The 20,448-nt window shown below is 45.5% G+C and overlaps 1 protein-coding gene across 1 annotated transcript; it reads right to left on the bottom strand.

Annotated features, from left to right (window-relative positions):
- Positions 1 to 795: 795 nt before the first annotated feature.
- LOC131396898 (carcinoembryonic antigen-related cell adhesion molecule 1-like) lies at positions 796 to 19,286 on the bottom strand. Its single transcript, XM_058529400.1, has 7 exons — positions 19,126 to 19,286; positions 17,864 to 18,223; positions 13,981 to 14,259; positions 13,317 to 13,571; positions 11,784 to 12,062; positions 2,538 to 2,652; positions 796 to 828 (listed from the first exon to the last, which is right to left on the bottom strand). The coding sequence occupies exons 1-6, from the start codon at positions 19,187 to 19,189 to the stop codon at positions 2,549 to 2,551; spliced, it is 1,341 nt and encodes a 446-aa protein (XP_058385383.1). The 5' UTR covers positions 19,190 to 19,286; the 3' UTR covers positions 796 to 828; positions 2,538 to 2,548.
- Positions 19,287 to 20,448: the final 1,162 nt, after the last annotated feature.

Below are 20,448 nucleotides of genomic sequence, written 5' to 3'. Positions count from 1 at the left end.
ACAAGTTTGAAGGAAAGAAGCCAGACACATATAAGGATATACTGTGTCTTTCATTTATGTAGGAGCATAAAGAGGCAAAACTAATCTAGTGCATTGGTAGTCAGGATAGTGGGTACTCTTTGGAGGCAAGTAACTGGAGGGTTTTTTTGGGGGGAGGATGACATGTTTTGTTTCATGATGTTGGTGCTGCTTACATGGGTATGTTTAACTTGGGAAAATTCATACACTGTTAAGATATACTTATGATTTAAGTACTTTTCACTATATATCTGTATGTTATTGAAAGGTTAAGATGAGAAAAATTTGGTGAAATTATTACAAAGTAAAGGAACTAAGACCTCAGATCCATTAGAATGGAAATTATCCTTTTACAGTAAGAGCAGAGTCAGACTGAAGGTAGAGGAGGGGGAATGATCGAGGCCTTCTATGTGTTAGGCACTGTGCTGGGTGCTTTACATTTGTATCTCACGTAATTCCTTCAACTTCACTTTGAAGTAGGCAGCATGCCCATTTTACAGATGATAAAGCTGAGGATCAGAAAGGGTAAGCTAGTTGTCCAAGGTCACAGAGCTACTAAGAGTCTCAGCCATGATTCAAACACAGGATGGGGATAATTCCAAAGTCCACATGCCTGAAATGAGGTAGACTCATGGGGGTCATTTACAAACATTTCTTTGCTGCTGCACTGAGGAACTTAGACCCAAACCTCGTCTCACAGTGATGTCTTCAAGAATAACCCCTTCTACACAGAGATCTTTCCATGAGAAAGTGAACCAGTGAAACTGGCTGTGCTTACCTTGTTAGGGGAGTTGTCAGAGTGGCCCTGACCTGGGGAAGCAAAAGAAGAGTTACCAACCCACGGAAATACACAGCTGACTTATGGCCTTAGAACGATGGTGCTCCTAAGCTGTTGTGATTTCTAGCTAAAGAAGGTGGCCGGTAGTGGGAGGGTGGAGTGGGGAGATGGTCCATGATCACTTAAGGAATTGGCTATCCTCAGAGTGTGTGGTCCAGACCCAGGGCATTAGTACCAGAGGAGGGGCAGGAGTAGAGCCACAGGAGGCCTCGTCCACTTCTGAAGACTTTCCTGGTCAAAAGGCCTTGATTTTTATCCCTGATGTGTTTCTCAGCAACAGGTTTCAGTGGCCAGGTGGGGTATTGAGGCCCACAGCACCCAGAGCACCACAAAACAGGGAAAGTCTCACCCAAAGAGAATGCCCACATTCGTAAAGAAGCAGAGGGTTGGGGGAAGGAGGAGGCTGAGGAAATGGCTCCTGGAAACATGTCCATCTTACTCAGGCCTGTCTGGCCCAGATAGAGTGAGCATCATTCATGGAGCTATATCCCAGGGGAATCTTTTGTGGCTAAGATGGGTGGGAGGACCTATGTCAACTTAAGGTTGGGGAGTGGAGATCCCCTCTAAAAATTCAGAAGGTAGGGAGTAGTTGGGAATCCAGGACTCCCTGCTAGGGCAGGGCACGTGGAGGAACACACCAGCTGTCACTGGGTGAGGGACTTTACGTACTGTGGTTGGAGGCTGAGGGTTTGTGCTCTGTGAGAACACGCTGGTCACTTGCCCTAAATAAATATCAGACACTGTGACTGCTATTCCCGAGCATAGGATCTTTGCTCCTTGAACGAGGAAGGACACTGTCAGCAGATAATTCCTCAGGGCTCCTCAGTGTTCATTTATACCATGGTGGGTACTGCCTTTCCTCTGAGGGCCTCCATCCTCAGTCTACCCACGATTCCTTCTAGTGTTTACTCCTTTCCTGTTTGCTGGATGTGCACTAGGTCCATTCTTTATCAACTGCTCCTGAGCCTACTTCTACCCTGACACCTTTCCCCTTTTGTAGGTAGATGCTGTTTTTTTTTTTCTCACTTTATTTATTGCTCAAGAGGCCTTTGGTGTTTCTGCTTTTTCTTAGGTTCTCTTTCTGTCTTATCCCTCACTCCTGCTATGGTCGACAGAGCACATGACTCGCTTTCTCCTGCCCCTCCTTTCTTTTTTTTTTTTTTAATTTTTTAAATTTATTTATTTTTTCCCCCAAAGACCCAGTAGATAGTTGTATGTCATAGCTGCACATCCTTCTAGTTGCTATATGTGGGACACGGCCTCAGCATGGCCGGAGAAGCGGTGCATCGGTGCGGGCCCGGGATCGAAACCGGGCCGACAGCAGTGGAGCTTGCGCACTTAACCGCTAAGCCACGGGGCCGGCCCATGCCCCTCTTTTCATTTCCTCACTTTGTTTCCTTCTTGGGCCTTCGCTTCCCTGACTGGAGGGCAGAGTAACATAATTAGATCTGTCCCCTCTAAACCAGATGAGGATGGGAATAACCACGTCCAACAGGTAGTGGGGTATAGAAAGCATAAAGACCAGGGAAGAAGAGACCTGAGGGAATTAGTGTTGAGAAGCAGGGGTTTAGGAAGGAGGAGGAGCAGATTCAGGCCCACCAACAGAGTTGAAGGCTCCTTCCCGCCCCCAAGCATGGCAGTTCACCTTGGAGAAGAGAAACAATAAGAAAGGCGATCATACCCTCCAGTCTTTCAGATGTAGAGAAAGGACACTGGAGCTATCAGAGCTGCCCCAGCCAGGACTCCAACCACGATGCCGTCAATAGCCCCAGCTGAGAGGCCAGCAGAATTTGGTTCTGTCATGGAAAGAAAAGAGAAGAATGAGTGAAGGTGATATTATTTTACAGTGGGGGTGCCCTGGGAAACAGCTCTCAACATGGCGTAGTCTCTACTGGTTCTTTCAAGGAATAAGTTTTCTGTGGGCAGGTTGCTGTGAGGTGATTAGCTGACTATATCCTTGTAAATTTTTTCTCCCACTATATTTCTCAGTCGGTGGTCGGACTTGCCTCAGTCTCACCCTGGCCTTTCTGCACTCAGGTGTTTTTGAAGGCTCTGGAAATGTGAGAAAGGCTGATGGCTCTTTTTGTATGTTATAACTTCCCACGTTTTCATGGTTGCATCTTTTTCTGTGTACCAGGTGTGGCAGCCATGAAGATGTGCCTCTCAGGTCTCTTGTGGTGGGGAGTTAATTGACAGAAGGCCTGGGCTAGTGCACTCTGAATTCCTCATGTCCATTCACCATCACCATTCACTGCACAGAGACCACACTTCCCACAGGCTCCCAGCAGGGATATGAAAGCAATCTCAATTCTGCAAGACATGATTTTCCTCTGATGGGTGACGTTAGCTCAAGGAGTCCCTGTCAGCCTTGTAGACACTCTCTTAGAACTGCACTGCAAGCTAAAGCTCCCTTCCTTCTCTTTCTCCTTCACAGGGATCATGCCTCATGGTCGGAGGAATCTGCCGGGCTCCTCCCATCCCTGCCCCATTTCCCTCACAGGCATTTTCCCCAGTAAATATCTTGTATGTCTAATCTCATCTTGGCTGTGATTCAGGATGAAAACTAACAAACCAGACAGGAAACTGTCCACTCAGCTCCTTTTTCTTCTCTCGTATATTTAGTCAGTAACCATGTTCCCAGTGGTTTTCTGTGTTATACCTCCCATCCCCCACAATATATATTTCCTTTTGCATCTGTTTCTTCTTTTTTACTTCTGTTGCCCTCACCTGTCAACTCAAGACTGATAATTGCTAATGTTAGCAATTATTATGAGGTACTGTGCCAGGCTTTATGCTCTATAATTTACATATATCTCATTTGATTCATGTAATAAAGCTGTCAGATAGACATTATTTCCATTTTACAAATGAAAAAACTGAGGCTTACAGTGGTGAAAAAACTTACTTAATGTCACATTTCTAGTAAAAGGTGGATCTAGAGTCATGTAGTCCTTGACAGTAGGACTTCCTGATTTCATAAAGGCTAATGATAATAGTAGCAATAATAGAAGCTAACACTTATGGAACATTTCCTCTGAGCGTGGCATTTTGATAAAGGTTTATTTGAAAATTACATTAAATCTTTAAAACAATACCATGGAACAGGTACAATAATACCTCAGTATCCATGGGGGACTGGTTCTAGAACTCCCATCCCTGCCCGCCCCTCCTCCCCGCCCCCGGCAGATACCAAAATCTGTGGATGCTCAAATTCCTTATATAAAATGGCATAGTATTTGCGTAAAACCTACACTCATCCTCCTGTATACTTTAAATCACCTCTAGATTACTTATAATACCTCATACAATGTAAATGTTATGTAAATAGTTCTGATACCATATTGTTTATGGAATAATGACAAGAAATAGAAGTCTGCACATGTTTGGTATAGATGCAACCATAGTAGGCCTTTCGATCCTTGGTTGGTTGAATCTGTGGATCCAGAACATGTGGATACGGAGGGCTGACTGTGCTCTTACTGCAATTTTCAGTTGAGCACTGAGGCTCAGAAAGTTAAGAATCTTGTGCAAGAAGTTTATAATTGTAAATGCTTACATTAAAAAAGAAGAAAGATCTCCAATCAACAACGTAATTTTATAACTTAAGGAATTAGAACAGAAGAACAAACTAAGCTGAAAGCCAGCTGAAAGAAGGAAGCAATAAAGATTAGAGTGGAGATAAATAAAGTAGACAATGGAATAACAATATAGAAAATCAATAAAACCTAAAGTTGGTTTTTCAAAAAAGATGAACAAAATTGAAAAAGCTATAACTAGATTGACTAAGAAAAAAAGAGAGAAGATTCAAATTACACAAAACAGAAATGAAAGTGTGGACATTACTACCAGTTCTACAGAAAAATAAGAATTTTAAGAGTACTATAAATAATTGCATGGCAACAAAGTTGGATAACCAAGATAAATGGACAAATTCTGTGAAACACAAAACCTACAAAGATAGAATCATAAAGAAATAGAAAATATGGGAGGAAGTCAAGATGGCGGCGTAGGGAGACTCTGAACTCACCTCCTCCCGCGGACACAGCCAATTTACAACTACTCGTGGAAAAATTACCCCTGAGACAGAACTGAAAACTGGATAAGAGGAACTCCTGCAACAACGGAAAATCCTCACTGAGGTAGAAGAGACAGAAACTCCCTTCTGGAGAGGAAAAATGCCGCCTTCACAAGCCGCAGCGCCTCACGGCCGCCTGGAAACAGCCCACAGGTACGCAGCCTCCCTGGAGGAGCGGGGCCCTGAGCCGGGGTGCGCCCCCGCTGTGGGCATTTTGTGGACCCAGCAGAATCGAGACGAGTGGCATAATATCTGACTTTGCCTGCTACCAAAGCATTGGGGAATAGCCCAAGAAAAGCTGGTTCACAAAAAAATTAAAACCAGCTCTTAAAGGGCCTACGCGAAAACTCACCAGTTTCAGAAAGCATCCTAAAATCACCAGAAAGAAAGATGCACAGTGCTTTGGTGAAAAGAGACTCACCTAATAGGCCCTGAGTGCATCTCAATGAGAGGTGAGACCTCTCCAGGGACTGGGACATTGGCGGCGGCCGTTGATGTGGCCTGGTGTGGGCATGCTGACACAGACGCCATTGGAGTTCTCCCTGAGCCTGCTAGCCCAGGTCTGCCCCACCCACTAGAGCATCGATTTAATCCAGCTCAGCCAGGGCAGGCAGCCCACCCTAGAGACTGGCCCCACCCAACAACAAGCCCTCAGGCAACTTGTGGGCCTGCATAGATTGGTGACTGGATTCTCTGCAGCCTGGCAACTGAGCCAACTTCAGTGGGGCAGGGTGTGCACAAGGAGCAGGTGGAGAGTGAGGGGTGGTGGTGGAGTGTGTGGGGCTCCTGCCGTGGAGAGACTGTGTCCACTACGGGAGGTCGGGGCGCGCACACGGGGCAGGACTCTGTTGACTGTGTGTGGACCTGTGGGCGGCAAGGCTTGTCAGCTGCAGAAGACTTGTGCTTCTCAAAGACCCACATAGGGGGTTTGCCCCAACTTCAAAAGCCTGAAACAATTGGGTGCTCCCGTGCCTGAGGCCAGCCCCACACAGCTGCAATCCTCAGAGAGATGACAAGAGACCTAAAGGCTGGAGGCTCATAGCAATTGTAAGGCCCTGAGCCTAACAACCTGCTACGCTGGGGGCCTACTCACTTAAAAGGAATACTGCAACACAAATGTGGTATTAGAACTTGTAGCCAACTGTGCTGGGGCTCCCCACACCTGGTAAAGAGACCGAAGCCCCCACAACAACTACAAGCAGCTGAGCATTACAACACCTTGTAAGGAGCATAACTCGGCCTCCCTGGGTGCCTACATGGAGAGCCAACAGGCCACAACAGAAGGCACACGTAGCCCACATAGGGGTCACCCATGGAACATTGAGAACTGAGGGCAGCACACTGCAGGCGTCCTAAGCCATCACTTACATAAGGTCACCTATCCAAGAGCAGGAGACGTAGCTTACCTACCTAATACGTAGACAAAAGCACAGGAAAAGAGGCAAAATGAGGAGGCATAGGAATACATTCCAAGTAAGGGAACAGGACAAAACCCCAGAAAAGGAACTAAGTGAAACAGAAATGAGCAACCTACCTGACAGAGAGTTCAAACAAAGAGTGTTAAGGATGCTCACTGATGTGGGGAGAAGAATAGATGAACTCAGTGAGAATGTCAACAAAGAAATGGAAGATATAAAAAAGAACCAATCAGAAATGAAGAATACAATACTGGAAATGAAAAATTCACTAGAGGGACTCAAAAGCAGAGTAGAGGATACAGAAGAATGGATCTGTGAGCTGGACGAAAGACTAGAAGATATTACCCAAGCTGAACAGGTAAAAAAGAAAAGAATTAAAAAGAGTGAGGACAGTCTAAGGGACCTCTGGTACAACATCAAGCGCAGTAACATCCGTGTTATAGGTGTGCCGGAAGAAGAAGAGTGAGACAAAGGGGCAGAGAATCTATTTCAAGAAATAATAGATGAAAACTTCCCTAACCTAAGGAAGGAAACAGACATCCAGGTACAGGAATCACAGAGAGCCCCAAACAAGATAAACCCAAAGAGGCCCACACCAAGACACATCATAATCAAAATGTCCAGAACTAAAGATAAAGAGAGAATCCTAAAAGCCACAAGAGAAAGTCAAGTTACCTGCAAAGAAAACCCCATAAGGCTATCAGCTGACTTCTCAGCAGAAACCTTACAGGCTAGAAGAGAATGGCATGATATATTTAAAGTGCTAAAAGGAAAAAACTTACAGCCAAGAATACTCTACCCAGCAAGGTTATCATTCAAAATGGAAGGGCAGATCAAAAATTTCCCAGACAAGCAAAAATTAAAGGAGTTTGTCACCAAGAAACCAGTGCTACAAGAAATGTTAAAGGGACTGATTTAAGGGGAAAAGAGAAGACCACAAATAGGAAAAATTATCTATTTCCATGATAAGAGGGTAATGGACACAAATGCACAAAAAAGAGGTTAGATAAGATATCAAGAACATAAAAGAAGGGAGGAGGGGAGTTAAAGAGTAGAGCTTTCAGACAGACGTCAAACTAAAGAGACCATCAATTTTGTATAGAAGAAGAAAGGAACAGAGAAGGACTACTAAAACACTGAGGAAAAACAGTTAAAAAATGGCAGTAAGTACATACTTATCAATAGCTTCTTTAAACGTCAATAGACTAAATGCTCCAATTAAAAGGCATAGGGTGGCTGACTGGATAAAAAAACAAGACCCATATATATACTGCATACAAGAGACACACTTCAGACTTAAAGACACTCACAAACTGAAAGTGAAGGGATGGAAAAAGATACTCCACGCAAATGGCAATGAAAAGAAAGCTGAGGAAGCAGTACTCATATCAGACAAAATAGACTTTAAAACAAAAACTGTAAAAAGAGACAAAGAAGGGCATTACATAATGATCAAGGGAACAATCCAACAAGAGGATATAACACTTGTAAATATCTACGCACCCAATGTAGGTGCACCTAAATATATAAAGCAATTATTAACAGACATAAAAACAGAAATAGACAGTAACACAATAATAGTAGGGGACTTTAACATTCCACTTACACCAACAGATAGATCATCCAAGCAGAAGATCAATAAGGAAACACTGGCCTTAACTGATACACTAGAACAGATGGACCTAGTAGATATATACAGAGCCTTCCATCCGAAAACCGAAGAATGCACGTTCTTTTCAAATGCACATGGAACATTCTCCAGGATTGATCACATATTAGGCCACAAAACAAGTCTCCGTAAATTTAAGAAAATTGAAGTAATACCAAGCATCTTTTCTGACCACAACGGTATGAAACTAGAAATCAACTATAGGAAGAAAATCAGAAAAGCCACAAATACGTGGAGATTAAACAAAATGCTACTGAACAACGACTGGGTCAACGAAGACATCAAAGAAGAAATAAAAAAATATCTGGAGACAAATGAAAATGAAAATACGACATGCCAGAATTTATGGGATACAGCAAAAGCGATTCTAAGAGGGAAGTTTATAGCAATAGAGGCCTATCTCACAAACAAGGAAAATCTCAAATAAACAATCTAACAATGCACCAAAAGGAACTGGAAAAAGAAGAACAAACAAAGCCCAAAATCAGTAGAAGAAGGGAAATAATAAAAATCAGAGCAGAATTAAATGAAATAGAGACCAAAAATACAATATCAAAAATTAATAAAACTAAGACCTGATTCTTTGAAAAGATCAACAAAATTGACAAACCTTTAGCCAGACTCACCAAGAAAAAAAGAGAGAAGGCACAAATAAGTAAAATCAGAAATGAAAGAGGAGAGGTTACAACAGACACCTCAGAAATACAAAAGATTATAAGAGAATACTATGAAAAGCTATATGCCAACCAATTCGACAAGCTGGAAGAAGTGGATAAATTCTTAGAATCATACAACCTTCCAAAACTGGATCAAGACGAAGTAGAGAATTTGAATAGACCAATCACCAGTAGGGAGATCGAAACAGTAATCACAAACCTCCCCAAAAATAAAAGTCCAGGACCAGATGGCTTCCCTGGTGAATTCTACCAAACATTCAAAGAAGACTTAATACCTATCCTTCTCAAACTCTTCCAAAAAATTCAGGATGGGGGGAAGCTCCCTAACTCATTCTACAAAGCCGACATTACCCTGATACCAGAACCAGACAAGGACAACACAAAAAAAAGAAAATTACAGACCAATATCACTGATGAACATCGATGCAAAAATCCTCAACAGAATCCTAGCAAATAACAATACATTAAAAAGATTATACACCATGATCAAGTGGGATTTATTCCAGGGATGCAGGGATGGTTTAACATTCCCAAATCAATCAACGTGATCCACCACATCACTAAAATGAAGAATAAAAATCACATGATCATCTCAATAGATGAAGAGAAAGCATTTGACAAGATACAGCATCCATTTATGATAAAAACTCTGAATAAAAGGGTATAGAAGGAAAGTACCTCAACATAATAAGGACCATATATGAGAAACTCACAGCTAATACCATCCTCAATGGTGAAAAACTGAAAGCTATCCCTCTAAGAACAGGAACCAGACAAGGATGCCCACTGTCACCACTCCTATTTAACATAGTACTGGAAGTCCTAGCCAGAGCAATCAGGCAAGAGAAAGAAATAAAAAGGATCCAAATTGGAAAGGAAGAAGTGAAACTGTCACTATTTGCAGATGACATGATTCTATATATAGAAAACCCTAAAGAATCCACCAGAAAACGTTTAGAAGTAAGAAACGAATATGGTAAAGTTGCAGCATACAAAATCAACATATAAAAATCAGTTGCATTTCTATACACTAACAACGAAGTAGCAGAAAGAGAAATTAAGAATACCATCCCATTTACAATTGCAACAAAAAGAATAAAATACCTAGGAATAAACTTAACCAAAGAGGTGAAAGAGCTGTACACGGAAAACTATAAAACATTGCTGAAAGAAATTGAAGAAGACACAAAGAAATGGAAAGATATTCCGTGCTCTTGGATTGGAAGAATTAACATAGTTAAGATGTCCATACTTCCTAAAGCCATCTATAGATTCAATACAATCCCTATCAAAGTTCCAACAATATTTTTCACAGAAATAGAATAAAGAATCCTAAAATTTATTTGGAAAAACAAAAGACCCCGAGCAGGTAAAGGAATCCTGAGAACAAAGAACAAAGCTGGAGGTATCACACTCCCTGCTTTCAAAATATACTACAAAGCTACAGTGACCAAAACAGCATGGTACTGGCACAAAAACAGACACACAGATGAATGGAATAGAATTGAAAGCCCAGAAATAAACCCACACATCTATGGACAGCTAATCTTGGAAAAAGGAGCCAAGAACATACAATGGAGAAAAGAAAGTCTCTTCAACAAATGGTGTTGGGAAAACTGGATAGCCACATGCAAAAAAATGAAAGTAGACCCTTATCTTACACCATACACAAAAATTAACTCCAAATGGATTAAAGACTTGAATGTAAGACCTGAAACTATGAAACTTCTAGAAGAAAACATAGGCAGTACGCTCTTCGACATCGGTCTTAGCAACATATTTTCAAGCACCATGTCTGACCGGGCAAGAGAAACAATAGAAAAAATAAACAAATGGGACTACATCAAACTAAAAAGCTTGTGCACAGCAAAGGAAACCATCAACAAAACGAAAAGACAACCTAACAATTGGGAGAAATATTTGCAAACCATACAACTGATAAGGGCTTAATCTCCAAAATATATAAAGAACTCATGCATCTCAACAGCAAAAAAAGTAACAACCCAATTAAAAAATGGGTAAAAGACCCGAACAGACATTTCTCCAAAGAAGACATACAGTCGCCAACAGACACATGAAAAGATGTTCAAAATCATTAACTATCAGGGAAATGCAAATCAAAACTTCAATGAGATATCACCTCATGCCCGTAAGAATGGCTATAATTAACAAGACAGGAAACATCATGTGTTGGAAAGGATGTGGAGAGAAGGGAACTCTCATAAGCTGCTGGTGGGAGTGCAAACTGGTGCAGCCACTATGGAAAACAGTATGGAGATTCCTCCAAAAATCAAGGATAGAACTACCATATGATCCAGCTATTCCACTGCTGGGTATTTATCCAAAGAACTTGAAAACACCAGTGCATAAAGATACATGCACCCCTGTGTTCATTGCAGCATTATTCACAATAGCCAAGACTTGGAAGCAACCTAAGTGCCCATCAAGGGACGAATGGATAAAGAAGATGTGGTATATATACACAATGGAATACTACTCACCCGTAAGAAACGATGAAATCCAGCCTTTTGTGACAACATGGATGGCAAAGTGAAATAAGTCATAGGGAGAAGGTCAAATACGGTATAATTTCCTCCATTAAGTAGTAGATAATAACAACAATAAACAAACACATAGAGACAGAGATTGGATTGGTGGTTACCAGAGGGGAAGGGGGGAGGCAGGAGGGCAAAAGGGATAATTCAGTACGTGTGTGCTGATGGGTGTAATTAGTATTTGGGTGGTGAACATGATGTAATCTATGCAGAAATAGAAATATAATGATGTACACCTGAAATTTATACAATGTTATAAACCAATCATACTGCAATACACAAAAAATTTAAAAAAATGGGAACAGAAAAGGAAAGAATCTTGTGCAAGATCACACAGGAAATGCCAGACCCACGAAAAGTAACTTCGTATATTTGACTCAGAGACTGAGGTCTTAACCACTTTGCCATTCTGTATACTGTATTGGTCCCTTGGTTGATATTCTGCCCTCTGTAGCTTCTATCCGTTTTGCACGACATTGGTAGAGTCATCCATCCTCCCAGGAAGATATGGGATGGGACAAGTGGTCACTTACCTTTCACCTCCAGCCTGAGGAGGTCACTTTTGCTGGAACTGACCAGGTTGGAGACCTCACACTGATAATCGCCAGCATTCTCCCTCCTGACAGGGTCTATGGTGAGGGTGCTGTTGTCCTGGGACAGCTTCATCTGCTCTGTGAGCCGGAGACTCTGGTTATTGAAGAACCACTGGATGGAGATCCCAGTGTCATTTGTGAGGCAGGTCAGGACCACAGCGTCCTTATTTTCTGTGACTATGGTGTTGCTGGCTTGGATGGAGGGCTGTGCCACTGGATCTGTGGAGAAATAGAGGAGGTGACTGAGTGAGAGTGGGCCTGGGGCCACAGTCCTTCCTCAGCCAGTTCTCAGATCCCACTGTGAGCTGTGTGAAGGTGACCGAGAGGATGGCTCTGGCCCCTATAGAAGGACGAGTGTTTTTGTTCAGGTGACAGTCTGTACTGGGAGGGCTGCACCTCCTCTCTGACCCCCTAATAACACCAGCATGAACGCAGACTGGTTCCCCATGTGATCTCCATAGTATCAGCTCCAGAAACTTCTTCTCAGCCCATGTATCCAGCATCCTCATCATCAGGTGGAATTTTTCTCCCATTAGCTTTTGTGTGACCCTTTGCTAGAGCTTTCTGTGACTTTATGAAAGATCAGACGTGCTCTTGGGTATGGTAGCTTTAAATAGAGAAGTGAAGGTGTTTCTTTTGTTAAATAGTTTATTAGAGAATGATCATGGCCAGCCAGTCATCATCACCTTAGGACCTGGAGAAGTACCAATCTAAAGGATTTCTCAATCTGAATAGGACTTTTAGTTCTTGGCTCATGTATTGAGTATCACAGAGAAGGATATCTCTAGAGAGAAGTGGTCACAGTTTTAATAAAACGCTGGTACACTTAGCCCTCTCTGTAAACTCTAAACTTTTTGGCACTGCTCCTTCCATCCCATGAAGGGACTGCGTGGATGAATCTACCTATTTTTCCAAGTGTGCACCATAATTCACTGTTCTCCTTTGGTATACGTATGTGCTGGTGTCACACAGTGTCATACAGTTGGTGACTTCAGAGCCAGGATACAGCTCAGCGGAGTCTGCACCGAGGCTTGCTCTTTTCCCATTTTCCTGCAGCCTGGCCTGAGAAAGACTCTGGTGTCAGTGGGTGGCACAATTTGGCCAGATTGAGGACAGGCTGCCCATGTACCTTCCCTACATGCCCCTGTCCCACCACAGGTGGCATCAGAGCAGAGTCAGTCATAAGGTGAGCCAGGAACAGAAGGACCTTCTTCCTTCTCCCTCTGTGAAGCCCTCTCCACTGTATGGGGCTTTCTGGGGCTGAAAGAACCCCCTCCCCACATTCCAGGCTGGACCCACATCTGCCCTGGGAAATCAGAGAGCAAGGGGAGGAAGAGTCTGCAGAGATGTCGTGGGAGCGTTCAGGAACAGGATGGACACAAGATGGGCAATAGCTTTCGGGAGGCTCTTTCCTGAAAACCAGACAGATTTCCACCCCAAAGCCTGGTGCCAATGGCCCAGGGAGCCACTTACCAGAGACTGTAATAGTCTTGATTGTGGTCCTATTGAAGCCAGTGACAGAGTTATGGACGAGGCAGGTATAGGATCCACTATCATTCGCAGTGATGTTGGGGATAAAGAGATCCTGTGTGGATTGCTGGGGCCTCCCATTAATAAGCCAAGAATACTGTGCAGGCGGGTTAGAGGCCGCGTGGCAGGAGAGGCTGAGGTTTGCTCCTGGACGGTAATAGGAGTCTGAGGGGGAAATGGTGGGGGCATCCGGGCCATCTGGAGAAAACAGAATCAAGCCACACATGATGTAATCAGAGGGAAAGGGAAGCTCCTGGTCTATACTAGGGCGACAGTATCCTTCTGAGCCAGGTCACAACCTTGCTTTGAAAACTCCCAACCATGACCGCTCTCTGTTCACTCATCCTGAGTCTGAGACATTAGCCTGTTTGTCCCATCACAGATTATTGACCCCGAGCCTCTCAAGACAGCAGCAGCCCTTCCCCTCCTAGTCTTGGCTCAAGGCTGGGCCTGCCCAGATTTGCCTGAGACAGGAAGTCATGGCCAGCCTGGTGTCCAGGGCTGAGGGTCTGTGTACTTGAATCTGAGAGGGACGGATGTGGCCTGGCCTCTGGTAGTGTGGATTTGGTCAGACACCCTGGGCCAGGTAGGGACAGAAGTTACTCACAGAGAACATTGAGGTAGAATGGGTCACTGCGACGGGCACTCACTGGGTTCCGGGTTTCACATTCATAGGGTCCTGTGTCATTCCTTGTGACACGGAGTAAAGTGAGAGTCCTGTTGTCCAGGGACAGCTCCAGCCAGGTGCTGTCCAGGAGGCTCTGATTGTTGTTCAGCCACAGGTAGGTGGTGTCCTGAGTCTCAGGTTCACATGTTAACACTACACGGTCCTCATGCTCCACAGGGCTGGACTTGTTGCATGTGACGTTGGGTTTGGTTAACTCCGCTGTGTAGATAGAGAGAATATTGCCTTGTGTGGGACCTTTGATTCCTCTAAAGGCCTCTTCATTCAGAGTTGGCTTCTCTCACCTCTCAGCCAACTCAAGTCCTTAAAAGAATAAGGCAGGTCTGTGTATCCCAAGGCAAATGCGTAAGGATTTGAGAACTCAGAGAATTTAAGGCCACCTGCTCTACGTCTGGGAGAAAACACAGACTTTCCCAAGTCAAATAAGCATCAGGGTTGGTCATGAAAGACACAAGACCGGGAGTCAGAGACCACCCAGTGCTTCTCCTTGTTCTTCACTGACCAGCTAACTGTCTGACCAACCTTGGGGTCCTCACCTGGAATTGTGCGTGCTGAGGCCTTTTCTATTACACAGACCTACATCATCTAGTGTAGATGTGTTTTCCCTGAGGCCTTACTTTCCAGGGTTATCCTAGAGATGGGTAATGATGGGCCTTCCTATAGTTCTTAAACCCAGAGAGGACTGAGCAGCATAGCCTGGAACTGGGTATTTCAGCAGAAATACTATACTGGAAGATCAGGAGCAAGCCCAGAGGTCAGTTCCGTACTCAGGCTGCAGGGCCATGAAGTGGGGCAGGTCTTCCCAGGTGTTCCGTGATGATTGGCATGAGACAGTGACTCCATAAAGGATAGAGCAGAGTTAAGACTAGAAATGATCCAGAAAAGAATGAGGGGGACAGGCAGGGGCTGGCTGGCTTTGAGAGCAGAACCATGTGCTCTGCCCTTGGTCTTTAAAGTCTCTTCTCCCACTGCAGAGGGCAGTGAGGACCATATTGATCTTTCTTGAAATACAAGTCGATGTTTTCAAATGTAGAAGAGTGATCAGTAGAAATAGTGTGTGTGGGGGGGTGGAATCTAGCCCTCATGGACCATTTTTAAATAAAATTATGAGACAGAAATCTGAGGAGAAGTTAAATTGTTTCCATATTGAAAATTAACATTAATGCCCCAAAGATGTAACACCAGTTTCTGGAGGAATATCTCTCTAGAGAGCACTAAAGTTCGTAGACCAAGTTCTGCAGTGCAACCAGGATCACATTATCATCAAAGGAAGATGCTACAGTGGGTTTGAAATCAGTGGCCCCCTGGGTAGAGAGAGACATGTGAGTCCTGTTATGAGGACAGAATTGATTAGGTGGCAAGTCTGACGTGTCTCTGTTATATAAAGGGAGGAATGCTACCAAATTAGTTGAAATGATATGTGTTACGTTAGTATATTTAGGAAAGCGGTCTCTGTCACCAATTTGTATGGTCAGTCAGTCAAATGGGAAGAAGGTCCAAAGCTTGCATGTGGCTCTCTTTCAACCTCCAGAAACATAAGTTTGATCAAATTTATCCAAATTGGGCAGTGTCTAAGTGAAAGGACAGAGGCTGGTGGATCTCACCATCTGTGAGCATCCTACCCTGTGGTAAAGGTGTCATTATGAGTCTTATGTGTGTGAAATAGTAGGACAGTGCAGGATCTGGCCAACCCCACCTTGGGAAGGTCTCAGGAACCGCTAGATTAATGGGAGCCTCACCAGGATGAGGAAGTGAGTCAGGAGTCAAAGGGGTGAAATGAGCCTGTGAGCTTTTGAGGTCTGCAGACCTGTCCTTCTGCCTTTGACTTCCTGGTTGAATCATGTAGAGAATCATGTCCCTGTCCCATGGCATATTCCACTTGTTGACATTGTGGAGGGAAAGAGCCCTGGATGGTGGCACAGTGGAAGCCCATTCTCCTGGTGACTTGGGGTAACTAGCTCATGATGGAGCCTCAAGGGGCTGCTGCTCCCACTTATTTCTCTGTCCTTGACTATTGCCAGGAGGGTGGGACTGGCTACAGGTGTTAGTGCCAGAATTCGGGGAGGCTTAAGAGTGGAAGAAGCTCTGCAGAATAGGGTCAGTCCCAGCTGGAATGAAGCGGGAGGATGATGAGGGACACGGAATGTGCAAAGAGAGCCAGAAACATCCAAGGTCAGAGCAGTGGGGGTTACCAGTGACATCAAAGACCTTAGGCACCAAGAGCCCACGGCTCTCCCAGGGACAGGGCTAGAACGGCCTTAAAAACTTCTATTTTCTGAGCAGCCCCACAGTCATGATACTCTTTTCTTGGAGTGGCATTAGGGGCTGGTGGTGAGAGGGATGGAACATGGGTCTCATCCCCCGGAGAGACAGAGAACAAGTGTGGTCATAAACTAGCATTCTGAACCCAGGTTCCAGTCTGTGAAGAGGTTAGGGATCATTCACTCATTTACCATTCATTCCTTCCCTCCTTCTTGAAAGAGCAATTGAGTTTTGGGTCCTGTGCTGGTTGCAAGGGTAGAGTGGGGAATGAGAAAGCAAAGTCCTTCCCTTTATACTCCAGTGGGAATGACACCAACACATCAGGAAACAAAGTGATTTCAAGTCTAGTGCAGGGAGATGTGGATCAGCCACCTGAGGGGGCGGCCTGGACTTTCCCTGCATTGACTCTGATTGTTGATGCAGGTAATTTGGTTCTTGAGTAAAAACAAGTTAAATCTCCATTTGCTGTCACTCTCCAGATCAGAAAATCTACCTTGAGCTGTGGATCTCTAAGAAGAAGCTGTTTGATCTGATCCATAAGGCCCCCAGTGTGGTGGAGAGATCGGGGTTGTGGCTTCACTAAGATCTTGCAATGACTCTAAGCTGCCACTCATTGCCTATGTGACCCTGATTCAATGACTGTATCTCCCGGTGCCTCCGTTTCCCCCAAATAAAATCAGGTAAATGGTTTCTGGATTAATATGTCGCCTGTGAATTATCCTTAAAACATCCCCAAATACTTGCCCTAAAGCTTAGTATGGAGGAGCTGTCCAAATAAATGGCATTCAAGAGAGAGAGGTCTCTGAGCCTGATCCCTGGTGGATGAGGAGCTGCCAGGAGCATCTTCTGTCCTCTGTTCCTCTCTGTGGATGGTGACCACCCTCTGGAGTCCCCTATACCCCCAGGGAAGTCGGCTAATGGCCTGGGGATCTTGTCCATCTGCGCTCTCCACGCCAAGTCTCAGGTGAAGGATCAGGCTCTGCCCCTGCCCAGCTGTGGCTCTTTGGGCTGGGCCCAGGCTGTGACCAGCTCAGGAGCCTTGGGATTCGGGCAGCCAGGAAATCATTGTTCCCAGTCAACCTTGTCCAGGTGGCCAAAATCTAACCCTGGCACTGGCTGTCCAAGGTAACTGGAGTCAGGAGCCCTGAGACAGGGGTCTGGGCAGGGGCTTCCCAGATATAGCTTCCCTGTGAGGATCCCAGGGGGCCCCTCAGGCCAGGTCCTGACGGCGCTGTGCAGAGGTTTCCTCATGGTCATGTTCATGGGGAGGAGCCCCGGGGGCTGGACTGAGACTGATCTCCCTCTGCTGAGTTACTCTCATCAGATTGATTCTTCTCTCTGCAGGGAATGTCTGCAAGACCTGGATTCTGGGAAAGGAATTCCGATCTTATGAAGTTTGTCTCCATTGTATGTGTCCTGCACTAAATGCTCAAACCTCAACATGAGACGTAATGCAGAGGGGGATATAGGCACAGTCCAGGCCTGTTAATCCTGTGTGTGTGTCACCCCACCCAACCCAAGAGGTCAGAGAGGAATCACTCACGGTATACGTGGAGCTGTCCAGTTCCTAGTTGACTTTGAAAAATTTTTGTCCAGGCTTGTAGGGTGTAGTATCCTACGTCCTCCTGGGTGACATTCTGGAACAGCAGGGATCCATTGGGGTATATCGTTTCCCGTCCACTGTATACAGGCCCTGGGGTAATTTCTTGTGTTTCTATCACATATGTTGCAATTTGTTGATTGGGATCGACTCTGTCCGCTTTGAACCAGCCATAGCCTATGAGATTCTCTGTCAGATTGTGAACAAGCAGAAGAACATCCTTCCCTTGGACACCATTGGGCGGCACTGATTCAATAGTGAGTTGAGCAGTGGTGGGCGGGTTCCAGAAGGTTATGAGTAAGACTAGGAGGGAAGAGAGAGAGATCAATCAATATTTGGACCTATGTATTGGGATGGAAAGATGAGGCCCTGGGTCCCGAGCAGGTCTCTTCATCTCTTAGACTTGGAGTGTGTGTGTGTGTGTGTGTGTGTGTGTGTTTGTGTGTGTGTGTCTCCTACTGGTCAAGGTCAGCAGCATGACCACCATTACTTCAGCCCCTCTGAACTTGTGATTTCCTCTGTTCCCAACACTCTTCCCAGGTGTCTGCCCGGCTCACTCTCTCACTGCCCTCAGAGCCCTGCTCGCTCTCAGGGGTATCCTTGGGAGATGCCTTCCCTGACCTCCCCTCTAAAGACCCTCAGTCTTTACTGTCTGACCTTTCCCTGCTCTGTTTCCTTCATGGCACTTGTCTGTCTCTGACATCACATTCAGATTTCTTTGATTGTCTGTCTTTCTCCCCATAGAATGTGAGCTCCTGAGGTCAGGGACTTGTGTGATCTTGTGGTACCTCCAGTGCCTGGAACAGGCTGCAAACACCTTGGATGAATGAATGAGTGTTCTCAGGGCCCACCACGTCCTGGTGTTTGTTTGTCAATTTCTGAGGTTTATTAGTAATGACAATGTTTGGTACCACTGGTTATGTTTTTTTTCTGAAGTATCACTTGGATATAGTTATCTTATTTTCAAAATGTAACTTCAAAAAAATATTGCAGTTACGAGTTTCCTACCCCTCACCAATTCCAGTTCACTAAAATTTTCCTGTTGCTGAGCCCCCTCCACCCATCCTACTCTGCTCCCATGTCCTCTACTCTCAGGTCCAAACCAAAGTCCTCTGTCCTCTCTCAGAGCCCTGTCCTCCTCAGGAGACCCCAACAGTCTCTGTCCTCCATCTACTGCCCACCCTCAGGGAATCGTCCCCTCTTACCTGCCAGCAGGAGACCCTGCCAGGGGCTGTGCCCTCTGTGGGCAGGGGCTGAGGGGGGTTCCATGGTGTCTGCTGCCTGCTCTGTCCCTCCCTCTGTGAGAAGAGCCTGGGCTCCAGAAGTGCTCACAACTGCCGCTGTCCAGATGCTTCAGCTCTGCTGTCCTTCCTGCCTCTGCACTGAGCCTCGTCCAGGGGCAGGAGTGCTTAGCGGGGTCACATGCACTGGGGGCGGGGTCTCTGCCCAGGTCCCTCCCTCTCCTCCTCTCATTCCTGCCTCCCTGGACCTCTCCTTCCCCTTTCTGTCTACATTTTGGTTCCCTGGCAACAGTGGAGGCCTCTCCCTCTTTAGCTGTGATTCCTTCCATACACACACATACACACAGACACACAGACAGACAGACACACACACCCTTGTTTGGACAAGCACAAGCCTGGGGCACTGCTGCCCTGGGCAGTCCCCACAACTCTGGGTCAGGGTGCACAGTCAGTGTCCCCTGCAGCCCTTTCTCTTTCACATTTGACTTTTCCCTTCAGAGCTGGGGTTCTGGGGCTACATCTGGAACTCTTGTCACAGGGATGTCACTCCTGCTCTGTGTCACAATCACCTGTGGAACTTTGTAATTTGTGAATGCCTAGGGGACACCTTAGAAATGCTACTTTAGCAGCTGCCCAGGTTTGTGGATACCCAGCCAGGCTGAGACCCCATTTTGTGGGGTGGGGCAGCCTCTCCCCTTCTCTTGTTCAGAGTCAGAAGATTCTGTTAAGATGCAGATTCTGACCCGGCAGGTGTGGGGTGGACCCGAGAGTCTGCATCTAACAAGCTCTCAGGTGATGCTGATCACACTGGCCTGGGGGGCACACTTTCAATAGCAAGGCTGATGGGTACCCCTGACCCTGAGAGGGATGACCCACCCACCCCAGCATTGGCCTCTGCTGTGTCCTGGCCTTGGGGTCTGTCAGCACCACACAGAGTCCCAAGGGTCTCCAAACTGAGGGAGTTATTTTTGTTTGTGACACAGTAATCCAGCCTTGCACCAGTGTCTTCCCCGTGTCCTCAAATACTCTGGGAAGGCTGGATTTACTCCCCACAGGAAGGCCACAGAGATGACTCAGGAGGTGAGAAAGGGGCAAGCTGAGTGATGACTGGTGAGGGTACCCACCCTCCATCTCTGAGTGTCACCAGCCTGGCCTCTGCTTCCAGGGACAGAGACCCAGTACCAGTGTCATTTTAATCTGCAGTTCTTGAGTGTGAAGGGGGAGGTTTCCTGAGTATCCCGGGTGAGAGGACGGTGTTGGTGGGAGGTCAGGTGGCTGTGGGCTCCT

Source organism: Diceros bicornis, chromosome 34 (assembly GCF_020826845.1).
Source record: "Diceros bicornis minor isolate mBicDic1 chromosome 34, mDicBic1.mat.cur, whole genome shotgun sequence".
Lineage (NCBI taxonomy): Eukaryota > Metazoa > Chordata > Mammalia > Perissodactyla > Rhinocerotidae > Diceros > Diceros bicornis.
The sequence above is the reverse complement of the archived record's forward strand: the minus strand, read 5'-3'. Positions and strand labels throughout refer to the sequence as shown.

Coding starts and splice junctions, on each gene's coding strand:
- LOC131396898 (XM_058529400.1), bottom strand. CDS start 19,189: ATGGAACCCCCCTCAGCCCCTGCCCACAGAGGGCACAGCCCCTGGCAG. Junction 14,260..17,863: donor TGGACAGCTCCACGTATACC/GTGAGTGATTCC, acceptor CTATCTACACAG/CGGAGTTAACCAAACCCAAC. Junction 2,653..11,783: donor CCTCAGGCTGGAGGTGAAAG/GTAAGTGACCAC, acceptor TTTCCATGACAG/AACCAAATTCTGCTGGCCTC.